The following is a 24717-nucleotide window of genomic DNA, read 5'->3' on the forward strand; positions in this document are numbered from 1 at the left end:
GCTTCATGATAAGCTTTGCCATCATTCACATGGCTCATTTCGTCAAGGCATGCAACCTGCCCTATTCCATTGAAGATATCAGGAAAATGACCAGGTCTTGCAAACGTCGATTGTACCGCCCTGACAAAGCAACATGATAAAGGCATCCCGTCCCTTCGAATAACTCAGTGTCAATTTCAAGGGATCCTTCCCTTCCACCAACAGAAACGTGTACTTTCTTAATGTCATTGATGAGTATTCACGTTTTCTGTTCACCATCCCCTGCTCAGAAATGATCACCACCACAGTCATCAGGGCCTTGTACTCTATTTTTACCTTGTTCAGGTATCTCAGCCATATCCATAGCAACCAGGGCTCATCATTTATGAGCCAAGAGCTATACCAGTACCTACTCGTAAGAAGTATTGCCTCAAGCAGGACGACTAGCTACAATCCCCAGGGGAACAGAAAAGTTGAGAAGGTATGGAAGGGTGTGAAATTAGCTCTCGGGTCTTAAGGTCTTCCAGACTCACACTGGCAAGTCCTACCCACGGCACTTCACTCCATAAGGTCGCTTCTCTGCACCGCAACCAATACAACTCCTCTCAAGCTAATGTTTACTTTCCCGAGGAAATCTACATCTGGAACACACTCCCAGCTTGGCTAATGGACCGGGGCCACTCCTGCTGAGAAAGCACATGAGGAGGAGTAAGACAAACCCACTGGTCAAGAGGGTGCATCTGCTGCATGCCAAGCCAACGTATGCCTAGGTGGTATACTCTGATGGCAGAGAGGACAACATCTCTATCAGAGACCTAGCACCTTCAGAAACTAAGGATCCAAAGCCTCAAACAGGCTAGGAACCACCAAGTATCCCACCCAGGGTTCCAAACAACGCAACTTGGGAAGTGCACCAATCCACTCCGCATCCAGAGCCGGAGCCATCGAGGCCCAGTAACTCAGCACCACAGGGGGTCCAGTAGGTTCAGGAAACCCAAAGTCCACCAGTACTGAGGCACTCAACCAGAATAACTAGACCTCCTGACAGACTTATCTTGTAAATATTTATATATTATTAGTGTTTTGAATGTATGGTCTCTGTTTTTCACCTGCAGGTTCTCTTCTGAAGGAAGGGGTGAATGCAGTGAATAGGAATTCACTGACTGCTTGTAGGTCAAATGGCTGGCTCCTCCCTTGGCTCCAGCCTCACCTACCTTGGTTTCCCTGCCTTATCTCCGATTCACCGAGGACTATGGTATCTATCAGCCATTGATTGAAAGGTATTAAAAGCGTGTTTGAGCTCCTCTCAAGTCTCTTGAGTGCAATCAATCACATTACACAGTGTTGAAGGCTGAGCTGTAGTCTGTGAAGAGCAGCCATATGTATGAGTTGCTGTTTTCAAGGTGATCCAGAGCTGAATGGAGAGCCAGCGATATTACGTCGACTGTGGAGCAATTGTGACAATAGGTGAATTGCAGTGAGTCCAGACTTTTGCTTAGATATATGTTAATTCTGGCTATGACCAACTCTCAAAGCATTTAATAATAGTAGATGTTAATGCTCTTCTTTGCCACCAGGATGACTGATGCTGTTTTGAACCAGGTGGGAATCTCCAACTGCAGCAATGAGAGGTTGAAAATGTCCATGAATACTCCAGCTAGTTGGTTGCCCCAGATTTTCAGTACCTTGCCAGTCACACAGTCAGGGCCTGACGCCTTGTGATGGTTCACCCTCTTGAATTATGCTCTGATGTCCGCCTCAGAGACAGATATCACAGGGTGCTCAGCTTTTGCAGACATAGACAGTGTTTACCTCATTGGGTAATGAAGTATCACAGCCATCTATGATGTTCGCCCTCACTTTGTAGGCTGTAATGGCCTGCACTCCCTTCCATAGTTGGCGTGTATCTGTCTCTGTCTCAAGCTCCCTCCAGAATTGCCACTTTGTTTCAGAAATAGCCTTCTGCAGGACGTTCCTGGACATTGTAGAGATCTGGATCCCCAACCTAAAGAACCCTTGATCTCACCCTCAGCGGGTTGTGAATCCTCTGATTCATCCAAGGCTTCTGGTTGGGAAACACCTGGTATGTGCGCATGGACACATACTCTTCCACACAGGTCTTGATGAAGTCGGTGACACATGTTGCATATTCATTCAAGTCTAAGGATGAGTTCTGGAATATGGTCCAGTCCACCCATTCAAAGAAGTTCTGCAGACACTGCTCTACCTCCTCAACTATACTTCCGCCGCCTTCACTACTGGTGCTGTGGTCCTCAGCCTCTGCTTGAATGCCAGGACTAACTTCTACTATGATGAAATGTTTTAAGAGGCTGGTCATGGCCAGAATTAACTAAGCAAAGATCTGGACTCATTGTAATTTGCCTATCATCACAATTGTATCACAGCAGATGTAATATCGCTGGCTCTCCACTCAGCTATAGAACACCTCAAAAACAGAACTCATACATATGACTGCTCTTCATCGACTGCAGCTCAGCCTTCAATATCATTATTCCCTCAGTGCTGGTCAAGAAGCTACAAATTCTGGGCCTCTATACCCACTCTGCAACTGGATCTTTGACTTTCTCAACAGAACACCACATGCAGTACGAATTGGAAGCAACATCTCCTCCTCAATGATTATCAGCACAGGATCATCCCAACGATACGCTTAGCCTACTGCTCTACTTATTATAGACTCATGACTGTGTGACCAGGTACAATTCTGATGATGCTATCTACAACTTTGCCAATGACACCACAATTGTTGACAGAATCACAAACAGCAAAAAGGAAGCATCCAGGAGGGAGATCGAGCAACTCTTTGAGTGGTGTCACAACAATGTGGCACTCAACATTAGCAAAACCAAGGAGATGATTGTGGACTTAAGCAAGGAGTCAGAGGAACATGACCCAGTCCTCATCGAGAATTCAGTAGTGGAGAGGGTCCAAAACTTCAAATTCCTGGGTCTTGACATCTCTGAGGATTGTCCTGGAGCCTCCATGTTGATGCAATCACAAAGAAGGTTCACCAGTGGCTACACTTCGTGAGGTGCTTGAGGAGAATTAGTATGTCACCGAAGACACTTGAAAACTTCTACAGGTATAACATGGAGAGTATACTGGCTGGTTGTATCATTGTCTGGTTGGAGGCGCCAAATCTCAGGACAAGGAAAAGATCCAGAGGGTTGTTAACTCAGCCTGAGATATTACAGGCACCAGACTCCACTCCATCAAGGACATCCACATGAGGTAGTGCCTTTAAAAAAGCAGCCTCTAATCTCAAAGACCCCCACCCAGCCAGGCTATGCCCTCTTCATTCTGCTACTATTGCCTAAAGACAAGAACTTAGTGGCACAAGCTGAGTTTCTTCCCCACTGCTATCAGATTCCTGAATAATCAATGAACAAAAGACACTGCCTTACTTTTCATGCACTATTATTTTTATTTTTTTTAATATTATTGTTGTAAGATGGTTCATAATGTTTGCACTATGATGCTGCCCCAAAACACTGAATTTTGTGACTTGTTTATGACATTAAATTCTGATTCAGAGGAGTAGAAGTACAGCCAGGTGATCAGACTTGCCAAAGTGTGGTCGTGGTATGGCTTGGTAGATATTCTTCATGGTGGTGTAGCAGTGGCCGAGTGAGTTGGCTCCTCTGGTCTCGCATGTGACGCTTTTGTGGTGTTCGTTAGAGTCTTCTTCAGGTTGGCCTGATTGAAATCCCCTACAATGATCAAGAAGACATCAGGATGTGCTGTCTCCTCGCTGCTAATCACAGTGCTCAGTCCCTCCAGTGCCAGCCTGTGACCAGGTTGATAGCGGTGAACTCCCTCGGCCAGGTAGAAAGGGTGGGACTTGATTGCCAGGTGTTCCAGTTCAGGGGAGGAGGACTGAGACATAACTGTCACAATTGTGCTCTTCGATGAAATGATGATGACACAAATGCCACCTCCCCTGGTTTTTCCTGATGCCTGTATCTGGACAGCATGGTGGAGAGTATATCCCATGGACTGTTGCGCCATGTCTGGAATGTCCTTGTTTCTGTGAAGCATATCACACAGCACTCCAATGGTCTCTTTGATGATGTAATCTGGCTTGGAGTTCATCGAGTTTGTTCTCCAAAGATTGTACATTGGTCTGGAGGATGGAAGGGAGTAGAAGCCTCAGAGCCCAATGTTTTAGCTTTGCCCGCAGCCCCCCTCTACGTACATGCGGTCGGTCTTCTTTAAATGGCCCATGGGTCCACTGCTGGTAACTCCTGCGGCATTGAAATGGTCCATGCCATGTCTTTTTAAATCTCCTGGGATGTTTAAATGTACTGAGCATCTGCAGCTTGCAACTACCGTGAAGTTTAAATGACCCGTTCGCTACCTGTTTGAAACTCTCACGATGTTTAAGTTGCTTGAGCGTTGGCTGTTTAAAGATCCTGCTGTCTAACATTTGCCATTTCTGCCAATTGCAAGGTCTGCAAGCGATCTTAGGACTTCCTTATTCAAGGATAAGTTTGATTTTATGGTTCTGGGGTTGAATTTTAATAGTTCTGAACGGGAATATTTGATCATTCTTGTCAGAGCTGCACACAAAGATTTGCCACTGTAAGGTGCAATCTTAAAGCATAAAAAAATTTAAAACTAAAGTTACATCTGTCATTAACAGTAACATGACAGCCACTTTGCCCACAGCAGAATCACTGAGAAAGGGTAACTGTTTGTTATCATGCTGGCCAAAGGACATATATTTCAAAGAGCAGTAGGGAGAGGTTCCTTGTCCTTCTTTGGAAAAATGGCATGGTTCTGTACATTCTCCTGTGACAGATGGGGTTGGTTTACTACCACAACAGAAAAACTGCAGCACCGATGGTATAGCACATCCTCAGCACTGCAAAGAAATGCACTTCCCTCCATGGCGAATGACTGTTTTTACGTTGTTATTACCACGCTGAAAACCATCTAATTTTGCCAATTAAAATAAATGCAATTCAACAACATTGTTGCATGGATTTAAAAAGAGTATTGTTTACACAGAATTTCTGGAGAAACCCAGCAGGTCACACAGCATTCATTATGGCAAAGATATATAACCAACATTTCAGGCCTGAGCCCTTCATCAAAGCATGAGCAAAAAGCCAGAAGGCAGCTAAATAAAATGGTTGGGGGGGGTGGGGGCAGGGGTAGGAGTACAGGCCCACAGATCATAGGTTCATATGGGTGGGAGGACACGAGAAAAAATATGAGAAGTGATAGTAGGAGGGAATAACATTGAATGGAAAGGGAAGGGGTTGAAAACTGAAGGAAAGGAGACAGAGGGATGGGGAAGAGAGGGAGACAGGGACAGTGGCCAAACTGAAAGCAGAGAAGTCTATGTTAATGCCACCAATTGGTGAATGCCCAAACAGATTATTGAGTGTTGCTCCTCCAATTTACGGGTGGCCTTGGTTTGACAGTGCACAAGGCTATGGACAGACATGTTGGTGCGGGAGGGAGACACAGAATTGAACTGGGTGGCCACTAGGAGATTCCCACTATTGAATGAAGGTGCTCAGCAAAGCACAGATTCTTTTGTGGTGTTGCTTCATTTCGCTTGTAAATCTGCAAGGATCATCTACTGCATTTGGTCCTCTCGTTGCAGTCTCCTCTACATCAGAGCCTGGATGCAGAATGGGAGATCACTTCACTGAGAATCTTCATCCTGTCCGCAGCCATGGTGGGGATCTCCCAGTGGTCATCTATTTCAATTCTGCATTCCCTTCCCACGCTGACATGCCTGTCCTTGGCCTCAGGCACTGCAAACTAAGGTCACCTGCAAATTGGAGGAGCAACACCTAATATTCCATCTGGCTGCTCTCCAACTGGATGGCATCAATATCAACTTCTGTTTCCATTAGGCAACTCCCCTGTCTCCCTCTCTTCCCCATCCCTGTCTTCATTCCTTCAGTTCTCCACCCCCTCCTCTCTCCGTTCAGAGAGTTACCTCTACCCCATCACCTCAGATTTTTTCTCTTGTGCCCTCCCACCTCTATCCATTTCTTGTCTGATACTCTGTGCTTCTCCCCTGTCATTCTCCCCACCATTTTCAGGTGTCTGCCAACATTTTTCTCATACCTTGATGAAAAGCTCAGACCAAAACATTGGTTATGTATCTTTGCTACATAAAGAATGCTGCTTGATTTGCTGAGTTTCTCCAGCAATTTTGTGTAAACTACAATCACAGCATCTGCAAACTTAATTAACTTAAAAAGATTATTCCTGTATGCTAATGTGGAAAAATCAATATAAAAGTATTTTGAGCATTCAAAACAGATTAAAAATATTTTAACCAGTACTGTACCAACTTAAATTAAAGGTAATCAAAAAATATAACTTAAATATATTTTAAACCCATTAAGATTTTCAATGAGATAGCTACTAAAGTACTAAGTGTAGCATCCATTCCAAAAAATGTACAGTACATAATCAGCAGTACATTTTCAGCTGATTGTAAAATTATCGCACCTTGATGGTCCTCTCATTGATCCACTTTTCCCAGTAGGGTCTGTATCGCAGGTTCTTGGGGTCCACATAGACCATCCCACAGCGAGATACAGTGGCTGGAGAAGCGTACTGTAAGTCTCCAACCTGCACAGCTCACAAGGTAACAGAGATCAGGGTCAGCAGAATGAAGAATACTCTTCTCAGATTAATAATAAATTCTTACTTTTACCCCTGCTTCAATTGAAACACTGATTCTGTACCAAATAAAACAGAATGAAGTCCTGATTGAACATCGAGTTCATAACAACTATCTTCACTGGCTGTAAAGATCTCCACACCAAGAAACCAGTGGTACTGATGCTGGCAGCCACATTCTCACTTCAAAATCTGGGCAGTGAACTACAGAATTGAGAAAGTTCTCAGACCCACATAGAACAGAATAGGAACAGGCCCTTTGGTCCACAATGTCTTTAGCCAACATGATGGCAAATTGAACTAAATTTATGCTGCATGTGATCCATACTTCTATTCTCCTTGAATATTCATATGTCTTTATATATCCTGAGGACACTATTATTGTACATGCTTCCATCACTACCTCTGGCAGTCCTTTCCAGGCATACAATGTAGAACAGGTCTTCACCCCAACCTGTCCATGTCAACTAAGTTTGCATTCTGAAGTAGTCCCATTTGCCTGTAATTGGTATATATACTATAACCTCAAGACCTTTCTATCCATAAACCTATCTATATGCCTTTTGAATGATGTTATTGTATCCGGTTTTACAGTTTCTTCTGGCAGCTCATTTCAGATACAGACCACCCTCTGATTGAAAGAACATAAAACACTATAGCACAGTACAGGCCCTTCAGCACTTGATGTTGTGCTGGCTCATATATTCCTTTTTAAGAAGTATTAAACCCTCCCTACCCCATAACCCTCTATTTTTCTTTCATCCATAAGCCCATCTAAGAGTCTCTTAAATGCCCCTAATGTTCCAGCCTCTACCACCATCCCTGTCAAGGCCTTCCAGCCACCCACAACTCTCTGTGTAAAAAAACTTACCCCAAAGTTTCCCAGGTCCTTCTTAAATCTCTCCCCTCTTACCTTAACCAATGTCCTCTCATTCTAGAATCAACTACCATGGAAATAAGATTGTGAGCATTCACTTTATCCATGCCTCACGAGATTTAAAAGTCTCTAAAAGATCACCCCTCAGTCTCCAATGTTCTGGAGAATGAAGACTTAGCCTATACAACCTCTCCCTATAAATCAACTCTTCCAATCCCAGCATCTTACTATTGAATCTTCTTTGCACCTCTTTCAATTTATGACGTCCTTCCTATGGCTGGGAGACCAGAACTGAACTCAGTTCTGCAAATGTGATGTCGCCAACACCTTGTACAACTGAATCATAAATTCCCAACTTTTACACTCTATACTCTGGCCAATTAAGGCCAGCTTGCAAAATGCCTTCTTCCCCATCTAGGTTGTCACTTTCAAGGAACTATGAAGCTGTACCCCAAGGTCTCTCTATTCTACAACACTCTCCAGGGCTCTATCATTCATAGAGTAAGGCCTTCCCTGCTTTAACTTACCAAACTCCTCACACTTGTTAGAATTAAATTTCGTGCGCCTCTTATTGTCCCATCAACCCAAATGAACCCTAGTTCCTGCTGTAAACTTAGATATCCTCACCAGTTTTGGGGTCATCCACAAATGTACTAATCATTTCCATCCACTTCATTAAAAATGACAAACAGCAGTGGATGCAGTACCAACCCCTCTGGGACATTACTGGACATAGGCCTCCAATCAAACAAACATCCTTGGACTACAACCCACTGCTTCCTTCCACTAAGCCTGTTAACTGGATACAGAAATGACTTGATGTTATCACACAGAAGCAGTCGTGGAGTCTTGTTACTCAACCTGCGACTAGTGGTGTCCAAAAGGGATCAATGCTGGGTCCACTGCTGTTTCTATCTATATTAATGATTTACAGTACCCTCCATAATGTTTGGGACAAAGACACTTTTGCGGCAGTGATTGAGCTGATGTTCTGGGCGGCAAGCCTGCGCAGCAGTACTGGCCCCAACAAGCGAACCAGTGGGTGAATGGCAAGGGCAATGTAAAGGCCTGCGATCCCAAAATGGCATTGGTCTTGGTGCGCAGCCAACAGACTGGGACAGTGCATGGGGAAGAAGGCCATTATTATGCAGGAAAGTACCCGCGTGCGGGAAACCCACTTTTGTTATGCATGTTGTGACGTCAGCCAAAGGGGGCCATGGCGGGAACAGTGTAAGTATAAAAGTCGGGCCTGAGCTCTAATAAAACTCAGAGCTTACCTGAATACACTGTGTGTGCCTTCTCTCAAGTAGAGCACGGCTACAATTGGTGATCCCGATAGCTTAGACAGCATCTAAACACAGCAATGAGTGAACAGGACCAACAGCAAAAGGCCCAGCAAGAAGAGGCCCAACAAAGTGATACAAGCAACTCATAAGGAAAATCAAAAGAGATAGATACAAAGAAGAGAAGAAGACACAAACACAGGTACACACACAGAAGAAGAGGAAGAAGAAGACCAAGATCTTCACAGAGAAATAGAAGGTAAAACAGATGGACAGAATATAGATAAAGTTTTTTTCAAGAACAAATGAGAGCATTAAAAGAATGGTTGTCATTAGAATTTAGTGCAATTAAAAGAAAAATTAAAAGAACAGAAGATAAAATGCAAAGATTAGAACTAGTCATGACAGAAATAGGGAAAAGAGTAGAAAATGTGGAAGAATGAAAAACAGCTGTAGAAATGGAAGTAACTGACTTAAGAGGAAAATTGGAAGAAAGTGAAAAAAATTAAAGAGACACAAGAGTTATCTCAGAAAATTGATATGTTGGAAAATTATAGTAGGCGAAACAACATAAAAATAGTGGGCCTGAAGGAGGGTGAAGAAGGCTCAGATATGAAGGAATTTATAAAAGGATGGATCCCGAAGGTCCTAGGAATGACAGAAATGCAGAAAGAAATGGAAATAGAAAGGGCACACAGAGCACTAGCTCCAAAACCGCAGACACATCAAAAACCAAGATCCATTTTAGTAAAATTTTTGAGATATACGACAAGAGAAAATATACTGGAGTGGGCAAGGAATAAAATTAGAGAAGATAATAAACCATTTATAAGGGTCAAAAATAATCACAAAAAATAACATACCAAAAAATCCAGAGATCTTTCTTCTAATAACATAAGAAGAAAGGAATTAGGCCTCAAATTAGATAGTGCAAAAAAGATTTATTATGATAGCCTTAGCAGAGGCAAAAAAATGTACAATGTCAACTTGGAAAATGGAAGAGAGCCTGAGAATACAGCAATGGTATATGGAAATCAATAAATGTATTCCATTGGAAAAAATAACATATAATTTTAAAAAATAAAGTCACATTGTTTGAACAAATTTGGGAACCATACATGGAACATAACAGAGAGGGCTTGCCTCGAACCTCCACCCCCTAAAATGATAAGAAGACAAAACGACTTGATTCAGTGTGTAAAAGTAGATGATACATTTTTCTTGTTTATTTTTCATTGTGTGAAGACATTGTTTTATGGTTTTATTGTATTGTATATGTTGAATATTTATTGGTTTTTGAGGGGGTTGGGAAGGGGGGAGGGAGGGTAGGGGGAGATAAAAGGGAGAAAATGCCACTGTGTATATTTAATGAGAAATGTTTGTATATATTTTGGTTGATATGGTTCACAGTATGAAAAATTAAAAAATTATATAAAAAAACAATTAATTGACATTAGTATTGATGATGATCAAGTAAACCGTGATTTGGAAGTAGCTTATCATTCCTGAATTGATTATGTTTTTTTTTCTTTGTTTGTTCTGTTCAGGGGGAGGTGGTTTGACTGCCAATCTATCTGAAGTCATCGGCCACTTTGTGGCATTTATTACTCCTGCATAATTGAGGGGGGGGGAGATGATCAATTTCTATCCCAGGTTCATCCCCTCGGCTGTCTGAATCATGCGGCCCTTGTTTGTCTGGATGGCAAGCAAAGCGAAGGACATCACCTGGGATGAGGAGTGAGCGTAAACCTTCGTGAAGGCCAAGGAAGCCCTGGAGGACGCCGTTCTCCTGGCACATCCTAGGTCAGATGCTGCAACGGCCCTCATGGTGGATGCCTCAGGAACAGCAAATAGCGGAGTTCTGGAACAGCAGATCGAAGGAAGTTGGCGGCCGCTGGCTTTCTTCAGCAAACATCTGCAGCCTCCAGAACTGAAGTACAGCGCTTTTGACAGAGAGCTACTGGCGCTGTACTTAGCCATCCGCCACTTCAGTAATTCCTAGAGAGCAGGTCCATCACGGCTTTCACAGATCACAAGCCCCTGACTTTTGCCTTGGCTAAGATCTCGGACCCCTGGTCGGCCTGCCAGTAATGACACCCATCTTACATCTCAGTCACCACAGATGTAAGGGACATCTCCGGCAAGGACAATCTGATGCCCAACACACTGTCCAGGTAAAGTACCCACACAGTATCAAGTGGAGTGGACTTTGTGGCACTGGTGGAAGCGCAGCAGAAAGATAAGGAGATGCCCCAATGCAGGACTGCCACATCAGGACTGCAGCTCCAAGACATCCCAGTCGGCACAGGTAACACCACCCTCCTGTGCGACATGGCCACGGGTCAGGTCAGACCCATCATCCCAGGAACTTGGAAATGACAGGTTTTCGACTCCATCCAGACTAGCTCACCCATCCATCAGGACCACGGTCCGGTTAGTGGCCAGCAAATATGTATGGCATGGATTGCGGAAACAGGTCAGCAGGTGGCCGAAGGCATGCACACAGTACCAAACAACCAAGGTACAGCAGCGCACAAAGACCCCACCTCAGAACTTCAAGCCCACAGAACAAAGTTTCAATTACATCCACGTGGACATAATAGGACCCTTGGTGGTATCCTAAGGTTTCTGCTCTCACCAAGTGGCCAGAAGCAGTCCCACTAGCAGACATATCCACAACCTTATGCACCAGGGCTCTCATCTCGTCCTGGGTGGCACGGTTCAGGTTACCGTCCCACATCACATCTGACAGAAGGCCCCAGTTCACCTCCAGTCTGTGGTCTGACTTTGTCAGCCTGTGGGGTGCCCAGCTGCATCACACACCAGCTTACCACTGTCCTGGGTAAACTTGTACCTCTCACTTTGTTCATTTTTGATTGGTTACAGTGTTTGAGCTACCGAAAGAAAATAGACACACATGCCGAGAGCACTTCAGTTTATACAAATCTTTATTACAAATTCTAAAGCTGATATCAAACTACAATATGCAAGCCCTTCCCAATTATACTTATCAATGCCTGGACTGGTCCCAACTGCCAAAGCGAGGCAACGACCGCACAATTGTAATAGGTTATCCGGGCGTCGGTAGCAGCTTCTCCACCTCCCCCGACCGGGACGTTGGCTGGACTCTAGAAGTTTTTCTCCTTGATGAGAGATGTTGCCACCTCTCGGAGAGTCTCAAACTTCAGCAGCTGGACCATGGCTTATATTACCCAAAAACTGCTTACACAAGCACCTATTCCCAGCACAAAAAGAAAGATAAGCGAGCAAGCTAGCATTCCTAGGCTTCTATCGAATAACACAACTTTCAGTTTATCATTTTGAATACAATGGTTTATTTTGCGTCAAGGTTAGGTCTCTGCCTGAAAGATTGTGACCAAAACAAGCAGGAAGGTTAAATGTTCTTAGTACACAGATGTCTTTTTGTCAGATAACTGCATCTCTGGGCCCCATGGTGGAATTTAGCTTATGTCTGCTGAGTCTCAAGCAGGTTAATGATTCTCAGCCTTGCAGGAGCAAAAAACTTGGTTTAAATCCTCCAATACAACCTCCCACAGTCCAATGGGTTGGTGGAGAGCTTCCACAGGCACCTCAAAACCGCGCTCATGACCAGACTCCAACTGGGTAGACGAGCTATCATGGGTGCTGTTGGGCATCTGCACAGCACCCAAGGAGGTCTTCAACACCTTTTCACCCGAACTCGTCTATGGAGCTCCACTGGTGGTCCCAGGAGAATTCGTACCATCCCAGGCAGTCAGCAGGACAACTCAGCAGTATTCCTCAGCAGGCTAAGGGAAAGAGTCGGAAACCTGGCCCCGATTCCACCTTCTAGGCACAGACATGTGAGGACCAACATACCCAAAGACCTGCATGACTGTGAGTATGTTTTCATTCACAGGGCTCCACAATGCCCACCACTTCAGTGGCCATACAAGGGTCCGTTCTAGGTAATCCGCAACAACAAGGCTACGTTTGAGCTGGAGGTTGGAGGCAAGATAGAGACCTTCACCACAGACAGGCTAAAGCCGGCACACCTGGACCCGGCGCGCCCAGTTGAGACACCAGCATTACACCGAAGAGGCAGGGCACCGAAGACTGCAGAGACTTTGCCTCCAGGCACCAAGGACAATACCGCCAGTTATGGGGGAGGGGGGGGGTCATGTGGCAGCCCGGAGCTCTGGGCGACGAGCACAACCAAAGGCCAGGAGCCCGCGCAGTGGCACTGGTCCCAACAAGCTAACTGGCAGGTGAATGGCAAGGGCAGTTTAAAGGCCAGCAACTCTAAAATGGTGCTGGCCTTGGTGCGCAGCCAAGACAGGGACAGTACACGGGGAAGAAGGGCATTGTTATGCAGGAAAGTACTGATGCGCAGGAAACCCACTTTTGTTATGCATGTTGTGACGTCAGCCAAGGGAGGCCATGGTGGGAACAGTGTAAGTATAAAAGTCGAGCCTGAGCCCTAATAAAATTCAGAGCTTAACTTGGCTACACTATGTGTGTGTGTCTTCTTTCGAGTAGCGCGCGGCTAAACCTTTTTTTTTAATTTGCCACTGTGCCTCACAAATTTTTTAATTGTAATCGAACAATTCACGTAATTAAAATGCACACTCCAAATTTTATGCAAAGTTATTTTTATGCATTTTGATTTGATCATACAGAAATTACAACACTTTTTATAAATAGTCCCTTCATTTCAGAGCTCTTATAGACCTGCACCAACGAAGCAATTAAACAGACCCGAGTACTCACAAACACCTGTGAAGCCAAATGTCCCAAACATTATAGTGCCCTGAAATGAGGTGACTATGTGTAAAAAGTGCTGTAATTCCAACATGGTCAAACCAAAATGTATACAAACAACCTTGAATAAAATCTGTAATGTGCATTTTAATTACATGTGAATTGTTGGATTACAAATTTAAAACTGTGGAGCAGTGGGGTAAATAAAGAAGAAAAAGTGTTTTTGTCTCAAACATTGTGGAAAGCACTCTAGATAACAATATATTTTGCATGATTAGAGAGTTTGTGCATGACCCCAAAATTGGTGATATTGTGCAGAGTAAAAAATGTTTTCTAAGATTACAACAGAATCAACAGCGGATGAACTGGGAAAGTGGGCCACAGAAAGGCAGGTTGAATTTAACTTAGACAATTGTAGTGTATTGGAATCAAGTCAGGATTTACATGGTTAACTCAGACAAATGCGAGATGTTGCACTTTGGGAAGTTTTCTAGGTTTTTTTTTCAACTCTGTTCGCCAGAGTGGTGCCAGGATTGGTAAGCACTTCTAAATGAAATAATGCTGGAACAGTACCTCAAAGAGCAGTGCACAGTGTGCCTGGAGCCTAATCCGTTCTCCATTAGCCAGTGTCAGTAACTTGTTGTCATCCATCACAGAGTTCATGTTTTCCACCCAGAGGGCATCCACATCACCATCAAATAAAATATATCTGAAAAATACACATAGGTACACCCTAACAAACATATCACTAGTTATCAACTTGAAGATTTCTTGCTTAAATTATGATAAAGAGTGATTTGTGAATGTAGAGATGGAGGGAAAGGAAACAGGGTAAAGGAAGAGAGAGAGAGAGCTAGAGGAAAGGAGAAATAGGGATGGGGAAGGAGAGAGCCAGCAGGGTGGGGGGGGAACTAAAGAAAAGGAAAGCAAATGCTGATGTTAATGCAATCTAGTTGGAGGGTGCACAAACAGAATATGAGGTGTTGATCCTCCTGCAGGTAACATCATAGTGAATGAAATCATGGACAGATATGTCAGCAAATGAATGGGGTTTGGCTTTGAAATGGATTGCCGCTGGGAGATCATATTTCATATTTATTGTCAGAGTACATACGTGACATCACACACAACCCCACGATTCTTTTTCCTGCAGGCCAGGGTGAATTATCACTTATTGGTAATGCAAAAAGAACTGTTCACAACCTACACATGTAAACAAATAAAGAAATGTAAACAGATAAATAAATGTAAACAAACTGTGCAATACAGAGAGAATTTAAAAAATAAAGTGCGAAAGTAAGAGTCCGTAGCAGGCCAAGCAACTGCGTGAGTAAGCGGGCCGAAAAGCCGCAACACATGGCGGGTCCAAGATGGTGTGGCTCCCCTTCAATGCCGAGGATCCTGAACTTAGCGCCATGTGGAGGCTAACGAGCCCTCCACTTCCGCGTAGCGTCACTTCTGGAAGCCAGAGGATATGTCACCGGAAGTGGGAGGGCCAGTGCAGAGATGTGGCGAATTCAAACCAATAAGTCGGTCTTTGGTTCACCCTCACGCTGTGTGGATATCTCTTTATCCGGTAGCGCTGCCACAGCAATCTCAACAGTGGTGACCCTGACAGTTCCAACGTTTTGGAACCAGCATTGATCACACGAAAATGAAGCAACCAGCTGAATCCACAGTCTCAGTGCCTGTAGTTGGTAAACATCTCCCGCCGTTCTAGGCAAGCCAGCTCAGAACTGGCTACAGCTGGCTGAGTCACAGTTCCACATCAGGGGAATCGTTTCAAAAGACAGCGATTTCTGACACGTCATCAGTAATCTGAACACCGCCACAGCTGCCAAAGTAAGCTCCTTCATAGAAAAACCACTGATGGAGCGCAAGTACGAGCAGTTCTGACATTTCCTCCTCAACACCCTAGAGCTCAGCCGGCACGAGGGCGCCATAAGAATCCTCAACATGCAGGGCCTGGGCAACAGAAACCCCTCCGACTTATTGCATGAGATGGTGGCCCTGGCAGACAGGCACATGGACTGTTTCCTGTTCGAAGCCCTATTCCTCTCGAAACTCCCAGTACACATATCCTCAGTGCCTCGCACCTCATAGCTAAGGAGGCAGACAGGCTGTTCCGCACACAACAGCAGAGCTCCCTACACATGCAACCAGTCTACGTGATGGCACCGCCACCCCATCCAATGTGACAGATTATGTTGTGTTTGTATTGTATATAGATATGTTTCGGGGAGATATATTGGGGCAGGTTTTTTAGTGTAGGTCACATACAAACACTGTAAAACAGATCTTATTTAAAATTCTGGAGCTCTGCTCATGCTAGACATGTCGGCCCCAGTGCCTTTGCAAAAGCTTTGGAGAGTGCCCAAGAGACTTCAATAATGGATTGATGTTTACAAAAAGGCAACAAATAAAAGAACTTGTGGGAGCTGCAGACTGTCTGGAGTGCAACATGTTGTTCTAGGAGGGTCATGTGGATTTGTCAGCAAAGAGAGTAAAACAGGCTTTCTCTCTGAGAAAGAGAGACAGAGATCAGTTTTACAGTTTTATAGTCAGCAGCAGCAACTGGGACTGGAACAGCCCAAGCTGGAAAGCTTGGGGAAAGCCCCATTTGGAAGATGGGTTATGAGTGCTTAGTTCAGCCTGGTCAAAGCCCTTGTGATTTGTGCAAGAAGAGAGGACTGGCTGTCTAATGTTTCACTTGGAATAAGGGAAACATGAAGGAACTCTGTGGTGACCTGAAAGAATGAGGTTATTATCTGGATAATGCTGAGGGGGCAAGTGTCTTCATCAAGACACTGAAGTGGCTGATTAAAAAGGAATCAGTTGTGGGTGTCCGGTGTACAACAAATCTCTCTCTGAAAACCGACAAGAACCTTCCTGAACGGTAACCATTTCCCTTTCAAGCACCATAGCCTAGTGAACTTTATAAATGTTAAATTCTGTGCACAGTATAAGAATTGCCTGCAACTAGTGAATTTGGAGGAATGAGAAGTGAGATTGGACTGTGAATCAAAGAACTTTTCTGAACTTACATGTACATTACATACATGTGCGCTTAGAATTAGAAGGGGGTTAAGTTAGGTTAGTTAAGTCAATAGTGATAAGATAAATTGTGATTCTGTGTTCATGTTTAAAGATAATTAAAAGTAACTTTTGTTTAAGTAACCATTGTCTTGATGAATATCTATTGCTGCTAGGTTTTGGGGTCCTCTGGGCTTGTAACACCAGAAACACCAGCAGTAGCTGTGGCACAGTGACAACACAAAGGGTGCACAGAGCAGAACAGCGGTTTCTGTTTCTACCACTGCCAATGGGGCAGGAACATCCAGCGGTGCATCCCCCCCTGTACTCATACCCCACTGCCAAAACCAAGTGAGGGCTGAGTTGATAGCAGCAGAGAGGAAGCCAATATTTTGTGAAGAAGGAGGACATCTTGAATTATCTCATATGGAAGACCTCATGCTGGGAGCAGATGGAACAGAGATGGAGGAATTGCAAGAAAGGAATGAGATCCTTACAGGGTATAGGGTGTGAAGTATAGTCAAGGTAGCTGTGGGAGATGGTGGGTTTGTAGAAAATGTACAATTTTGGATAAGAAATACATTGGGCTTTGAAAAGTGCAAAATTCAAACTTTAAATGGGTGATCCTTCCTAATTGTGACATGCAGATGGTCTAGTGCTATAACAGTTAAACAGGAAAGTCTGCAGATGCTATAATACACAGAAATGTTGGAGAAACTCAATAGGTCACACATCATCAATACGAAGTAAAAGATAACCAACATTTTGAGCTTGAGACTTTCATCAAGGTATGAATAAAAAGCAGGAAGTCATCTGAATAAAAAGGTGGGGGGAGGAAGTGGAAGGTGTACAGGCTAAGTCTAAGAGATCATACATGGGAGGGTAGACAAGAATAAATGCTGAGGTGATATGTAGTGAGGGTAGCTCCATAAATGGAAAAGGAAGGGAGGGGGTGGGGAGCAGGAGGATAGGAGACAAAGGAATGGAAAGAGAGACTCTGGGAATGTTGAACGAAATTCACACCCTATAGCTGCACCAACCTGTCTACCGAGAGCTTCATGCAGTTTCAAAATAAAACTACCCGCAAATTGGAGGGACAACACTTTGCATTCTGTCTGGGCACCCTCCAACATCAACTTCTCCCATTTCCTAACCTCATTCACCTTCCCCATCAGGCCTCGAGTTAAAATAAATACAATAAAATGTCCCTCTTTTACCTCAAAACCTGTGCTCAACCATCCTGTTCTGCTTCAATGCACTCTCTTTGTCCTTCCTTGCTATCCCTAACTTTTTCAGTTCCTCTCACTTCATGTTTCATCCCCATCCCCTGCCAGACTAGTTTAAATTGTATTATTTTGAAATTTTACCTCCTTTCTTTCTTGTCAGTTGGTTTATTTATATCTCTAAAGATGTTTGATAAAATTCCATCAGTCCAGTCACGAGTCACAGGATCCAAGATTCCATAGAGCTCTATAACACTGATAGCTTTTGCATTCAGTGTGTACAGTTTCGTCACCAATGACATTCTATAAGGTAAAGGGAAAGTGAAAAAATATTGTTTTCAAATCTTGTATTGAAATATAAACCGAAATCTTGTCCCGATGTGTTATGTCAAAGGCATGGATAAGGGTTCAGACTTCTGGATAGTTTGTGTTTGTAAGATCTCACCTCGTCTGAGCCTGGCAAAGTGTGTTGATGACGACAGTCTTTCCACCTCCTGTGGGTCCAACTATCATGGTAGTGTGTCGAGTCATCATCGTTTCGTACATCTGTACCACTTTATCGACCTGTATAAAATCAGAATTTCACCTTTTTATGCTATCAGATACATTTAGATTTTCAGCAATTAAATTAATGCTATGCATTATCTTATTGGAAGAATAAATGCCTAGGATACTTCTACGAGGCATATTGAACTCATATCAGAGCTACTGGTTTACATCCTCAGTCTAGGGCACCCACTTAGCATAGCACTTCCCCTTGTCTGCATGGGTTTCCTCCAGATGCTCTGGTTTCCTCCAGCCCTTCAAAAATGTACATGGATTGTAGGTTAATTGGTGTATTTGGGGGCACGGGTTTGTAGACAGAAAGGTCCTGTAAATGGTTAAATTTTAAACAAAATCAAAATAAATACTTAAAATATCCATTTCAAGGTATGTGATAGATCCATTATTGGGGCACACAGATACTGCATGGCAATGCTATGAGGTCACACTTTCATTAACGAATCAATAATACCATGTTAATTCCACTAAATCCATCAAGGTGTATCTTAACCAGAAGCCATGGATGAACCATGAGATCCATAAACTGCTAAAGAACTGATCTGTGGCTTTTTGATCAGGAGATTCAAGAATATACCGAAAGACCAGGTATAACATCAGGAAAGCAATTACCAATGAAAAGAGACAAACTGGAGCTTTAGAATCAGAATCAACTGTCATGAAATTTGTAGTTTTTGCAGCAGTATTATTGTGCATTACATGTGCAGAAATTGCTATAAATTACATTACTATATAAAAAAAGAAATAAATTAGTGCAAAGGAAGAAAAAAAGTGATATAGTGTCTGTGGTTCATTGTCCATTCAGAAATATGATGGCAGGGGGAAATAAGCTATTTTTGTTATGTTGGCTGTTCATCTTCAAGCTCATGTACCTCCTTCCTGATGGTACCAGTGAGGAGAGGGGATGACCTGGGTGGTAAAAATACTTGATGATGGAGGTGGTGGCCTTTTGTAGATGTCCTCGATTAAGTGAAAAGTAATGCCCATGATGGTACTGGGGGAGTTCACAATCCTCTTGATACAGACTATCAATTACTCCAAAGACTGAGTGAGGAACAATAGGCTTTAATACACATTAGCTGGTCCAACTCCATGTGCTCAAATGAATGGAAGGGGGCAGGGAGGTCGACCTTTATGGCCAGGTCATAGGGGGAGGGGTTACAGGGGATCATCATCAGTGTCCATGATGGCACTGCCAAGTTCTCAATTCTCTATAGCCTTCTCCTGACCTATGCATTGAAACCTCCATATCAGACAGTGACCACAGTTGACCAGAGATCAACCATGATGAATGCTTTGAGAGAATGGTGATGGAGCAGATCAACTCCTGCCTCAGGATGGGCCTGGGAACCACACCAATTCACCTAGTGTTACAGGAGGTCAATGGTTGATGCCATTTCATTGGCCCTCCATTCTGCGATAGACCACCTGGTCCAAAGAAACCAAATTAAGTGATCTGGAGCTCTATTCATCCTTCTGCAACTAGATTCTGAACTTGCTCATCAGCATCACCTCCTCCTCACTCAAGGATGCGCGCAGGGCACCAGAAACGGGAAGTTTGCTGTTGAGTAAAGGAGCAGAGGAGACAACCCTACAGGGAAGGTGACCACAGCAGCAAACCAGTGAGGAACTCAGCAGCTGAAGGACCCACACAGGCTGTGGATGACGTGCAGTTGGGAGACCCACACAGTTTGTGGGTTACTGGAGAGAGGCTCATGGGAACTAGGTATCATGTTGATCTTCTGCCCCACTGCCTTAGTGCAAATATCAATTAAATGCATACCCTTCTATCTATCCTGAGAGTTCTCATCAGTGATTCTTGCGATGCTGATTACAAACAGGTACTTGCAGAGCTGTATGATATGGTCTATAAACAAAAGACGGTCCACACTGACACATTATAAATCATAGTCTGTGAATTTAACCAGGCCTGTCTCAAGAAAGCCCTCCCCAATTACCACCATCATGTAACCTGCTGTACCAGATATCTCAGCAAACCTGATCACTGCTGCACTATAAAAAGGAAGCCTAACATTCTTTCCTGAGATGACAAGTCAGATCACCTTACTGTGCTTCTTCTGCCTACATATAAACAGAGCCTAAAAAAAAGCTCCCGAACTCAGGACAGCCAAAAGGTGGACACAGGAGGCAAAAGAACAGTTACAGGACTGCCTTGAGTCAGTAGATTGGGCTGTGTTCTGTGGTGTATGTCTGCCAAGCTGCCTGACTCCCCTCTGGCGAGCCTTGCTGTACTAACATTGGCTGTTGAGTAAAGGAGCAGAGGAGACAACCCTACAGGGAAGGTGACCACAGCAGCAAACCAGCGAGGAACTCAGCAGCTGAAGGACCCACACAGGCTGTGGATGACGTGCAGTTGGGAGACCCACACAGTTTGTGGGTTACTGGAGAGAGGCTCATGGGAACTAGGTATCATGTTGATCCCCTTGGGTATAACTGCATATGCATCTATTGTCTTTCATTATTGTGCCATGAGTTTCTGCTAATAAAAGCCATGATTATTGTTTGACCACATCGTCTTTGTCGACTTCATCAACTGGCACTTCATATTCAACAACTCATCTGAATGACTGCACAAGGATCGTTACAGACTTTATCAAAACAGCTATAGATGGAGGAGGTCATGTGATGCTATAGGGAACGCAGCGGTCCCTTACGGCTCCCGGGGATTTTAATTTTAAAAAGTGCTAATTAAGTAAAGTTTTTATCATTAAAGTTAATTTAAAGTCCTTTTAAAATACTGAAAACTTTAATTACAATGTCACCAAAAAAAGAAAAAACTCTGTAAACTGCACCGAAAAAAACCTCAAACCGAGGAAAACAAAAGACCCTGAGCATACCCCTTCAACAAAGCCAGCCATTGGAGTTCTTCCTGGACCCGCTAGAGACAACCCTGGAGAAGGACCATCTCATGGAGCCATCCCTGTGGCTCTCCGCAAAGATGGCGCTGTCCCGAAAACTACTTACGCATATGCACTGCGGATGAAAAAATTGAAGGGAAAAAATCTTCACCCCTCTTAAAGGGCCAGTCCAGCATTTCAGGTCTGCAAGAAGAAGAAGACTTACCTGGTATGGAAGATGAATTTAGCGTAACAATATTAATATTTGGGGAGAATTTATAAGATTTAGAGTAGGTCACATACATACACACATTTTAATACAGATCTCATTTGAAAGACTGAAGAATTCCCATTGCAAGATCTCTGGAGAATGTAAGCACCTTTCACATGTAGGTGTTAATTGAACTTGACCATTGTCTCGCTGGAGTCATGCCGTCTATCAGTACCCTTTCTGCAAAGTGCTCACAGAAAGGTCAATTCTGGATTGTTTACCAAAGATAACAACTTGAGAAGAAGAAAGAACTCCTGTTGTGGGGGTTTTGCAAGACATGAGTCACATGCTCTTTTTGGAGTTGCAGTTGGAAAAGAGAGAGAGATGAGTTAACAGCTCAGTCAGTCAGTCAGTGTGTGGGACAGAGACAAGTAACTGAAAAGTGCAATCCAGGAAAAACTGTTTGAAACTGATGAAAGCAAGTTCCTGTGCAGTAGATGGCTGAAAGTGCTATCTTAAAATAAACTTTGCCTTGCCTTTAAATTCTTCTTCTTCTGTAGTTGTATCTTCACTTGTCGAGTCTCTAGTGTTACGAGCCCTAAGGACCCAAAACCCAGCAGCAATAGACATTCACCAAGACAAGTGGTTTTTAAAACAAAAGTTATTTTTAATCTGATGTTTCTCTTGAAATAGAGGAAGGAATAGAACTCGATGGTAGCTTGAAGAGGTTACCATCTGGAAGACCCTGATGGGGTAAGTTTCATCAACAAGACCCTGAGGTGACTAGTGGTGGTACCTCAGTTGTGGAAATCCTGGAGCAATAGATATCTCTCTCTACAAACCCTACAAGAATCTTCCTGAGTGGTAAACATTTACCTTTCAAGCACCAAGCCTGATGAATTTTATACATGTTAAATTCTGTGCACAGTATGGTGATTGCCTGCAACCAGAGAACTTGGAAGAAGGAGAAGTAAGATTGAACTGTGAACCAAAGAACCTTTCTTGAATTTACACACACATTACATATACGTGCACTTAGAATTACAAGGGGGTAATTTGGGTTAGTATATAGTATAAGAATAGAGTTAAGTTAAAGTTTGATTCTATTTTTATGTTTGAAGTTGATTAAAAATAACTTTTGTTTTAAAAACCACTTGTCTTGGTGAATGTCTATTGCTGCTGGGTTTTGGGTCCTTAGGGCTCGTAACACTAGAGACTCGACAAGTGAAGATACAACTACAGAAGAAGAAGAATTTAAAGGCAAGGCAAAGTTTATTTTAAGAAAAAAGAATAAAATTTAAGCTAAAATTGATAATCTTGCAAATGCAATGGAGAATACTTTTAAATTTTTAACTGGAGAAATACAACAATTTAAAATTGATTAACCTAAATCAATAAATAATGTTTCACATAGATTTGATTAATTAGAAGAAAGAATTCAGGATGATTGTGAAGAAGTTCAACGCGTTATGGAAAGAACAAACGTTAACGAGGACTCTGTTACTGCTTTGGTCTCTGTGAATGAAAAATTGTAGTAGAAGGAATAATCTTAAAATTGTTAGAATGTCTGAAGATAAAAAAGGTCAAAATGTAATTCATTTTTTCAAGACTGGATACCGCAAATATTTGGACGAGAAAATTTTGAAGAGAAAATTTTGATTCAGAGAGCCCATAAAGCTCTTCAACCAAAACCAGGTTCAAATCAAAGACTTCGGTCCATAGTGATCAGATTTTTAAACTATCAAGACAGAGAAAAGATACTGGGATTGGCAATGAGAAGAGCTAAAGAACACGGACCTTTAAATTACAAAGGTGATAAGATCTTTTTTAAATCCAGATCTGAGTCAAGCTCTTTTGAAGAGGAGGAAAGAATTTAATCTGGTTAAGAAGGCTTTATATGATAAAAGGTTATAGATTTGTGCTGCGATATCCAGCAACTCTGAAAGTTTTTATTCCAGATCAGCAGAATGTCTTCTTCAACAATTATATTCAGGCCAAATATTTTGTTAAATATTTTCCCATGGCTCACCTACCATAAGAGGACTTGTTGAAATGATTTATTAGAATGGGGAGTACGTTCTGCTCTTTCTATAATTTTTTTTCCCCCAGGAGTCGGGAGTTGTGTTTGTTAGTTAAACTACGTGTATTTTCGTAGTTTAACCATGACCTGTAAATGGAGGGTAGTAGTGCTGCTCTTTCTGGCATTTTGGGGAGAGAGGGTTTTCTTTTTTTTGTTTTTTAACTCAATACTTCTACATAATATTTTTATTTTGAATAAGTTCAGTGTTTTTGGATTGCAGACAATGATACCTCAGACCAATTTAATTTATGGGAATTCTTCCTGGATAGGAATGTATGTTAATAATTTGGAAAATAATGAGCAAAACAGTTAAGATATTGTTTTAATATTAATGGGATTAATGGTTCCATAAAAAGAAAAAGGTATGATCGTATATCAAAAAATTAGGAGCAAATATTCCTTTTTTACATGAGACTCATTTAACTGAATGTGAATATTTAAAATAGAAAAGAGATTGGGTAGGTCAAGTCATTTTTTCTAAAGCTGGGGAGAGGAAATTCCAAATTAAAAAAAAATTACCAGTTAAAATCCAAGATGTAATTACAGATCTGATGAGAAGGTATCTTAATAAATTGTCAAATATTTTCTGAAGAATGGACTTTATTGAATATTTATGCACAAATTTAGACAATCAGAAATGTATACAAGATACCTTTTTTTAATTTAGTGAGTGTACATGAAAATATTTTAGTGGGTGGTGATTTTAAATTTTGTATAGAACCTGTATTGGATAAGTCTTCAAGACATATAGTGAAATCAAAGGCAGCTAAAACATTGTCATTTTTAATGAAAGATTTTAATTTAATTGATATATGGAGAAGAATACATCCTAAAGAAAGGGATTATTATTTTTACTCTAGAAGATTTGGTACATATTCTAGAATTATTTTTTTTCTTGCTTTCTGCTCAAAATCAATCAAGAGTGATTGCTGTGGATTAAAAGACCAGATTATTATCTGACCATTCTCCTCTTTTAATTGGGTTGGAATATGAAGAAAAACAATATTTAGTTATAGATGGAAATCAAATTCTATATTACTGAAGAGACTGGATTTTTGTTTATTTATAAGACAACATATTCAATTGTTTTGTGAAACTAATTTAAATTCAGAAGATAATATGTTTTTTATTTGGGATATATTGAAATCTTGTTTATGAGGTCAAATTATGTTATTCTTCAAAACTTTAAAAAAATGAAAG

The 24717-nt window shown here is 42.4% G+C and overlaps 1 protein-coding gene across 3 annotated transcripts in view; it reads right to left on the reverse strand.

The window, feature by feature from the left end:
* Positions 1 to 24717, reverse strand: part of dnah10 (dynein axonemal heavy chain 10) — a 677292-nt gene that overhangs the window by 315194 nt on the left and 337381 nt on the right. For all 3 annotated transcript variants that reach the window (XM_069933473.1, XM_069933472.1, XM_069933474.1), the window contains 4 exons: positions 18253 to 18371; positions 17952 to 18110; positions 14125 to 14260; positions 6478 to 6600 (listed from right to left, as the gene is read on the reverse strand). In XM_069933473.1, coding sequence (XP_069789574.1) covers positions 6478 to 6600; positions 14125 to 14260; positions 17952 to 18110; positions 18253 to 18371 — 537 coding nt within the window. The remainder of the gene's footprint in view (positions 1 to 6477; positions 6601 to 14124; positions 14261 to 17951; positions 18111 to 18252; positions 18372 to 24717) is intronic.

This window comes from Narcine bancroftii, chromosome 4 (assembly GCF_036971445.1).
Source record: "Narcine bancroftii isolate sNarBan1 chromosome 4, sNarBan1.hap1, whole genome shotgun sequence".
Classification (NCBI taxonomy): domain Eukaryota; kingdom Metazoa; phylum Chordata; class Chondrichthyes; order Torpediniformes; family Narcinidae; genus Narcine; species Narcine bancroftii.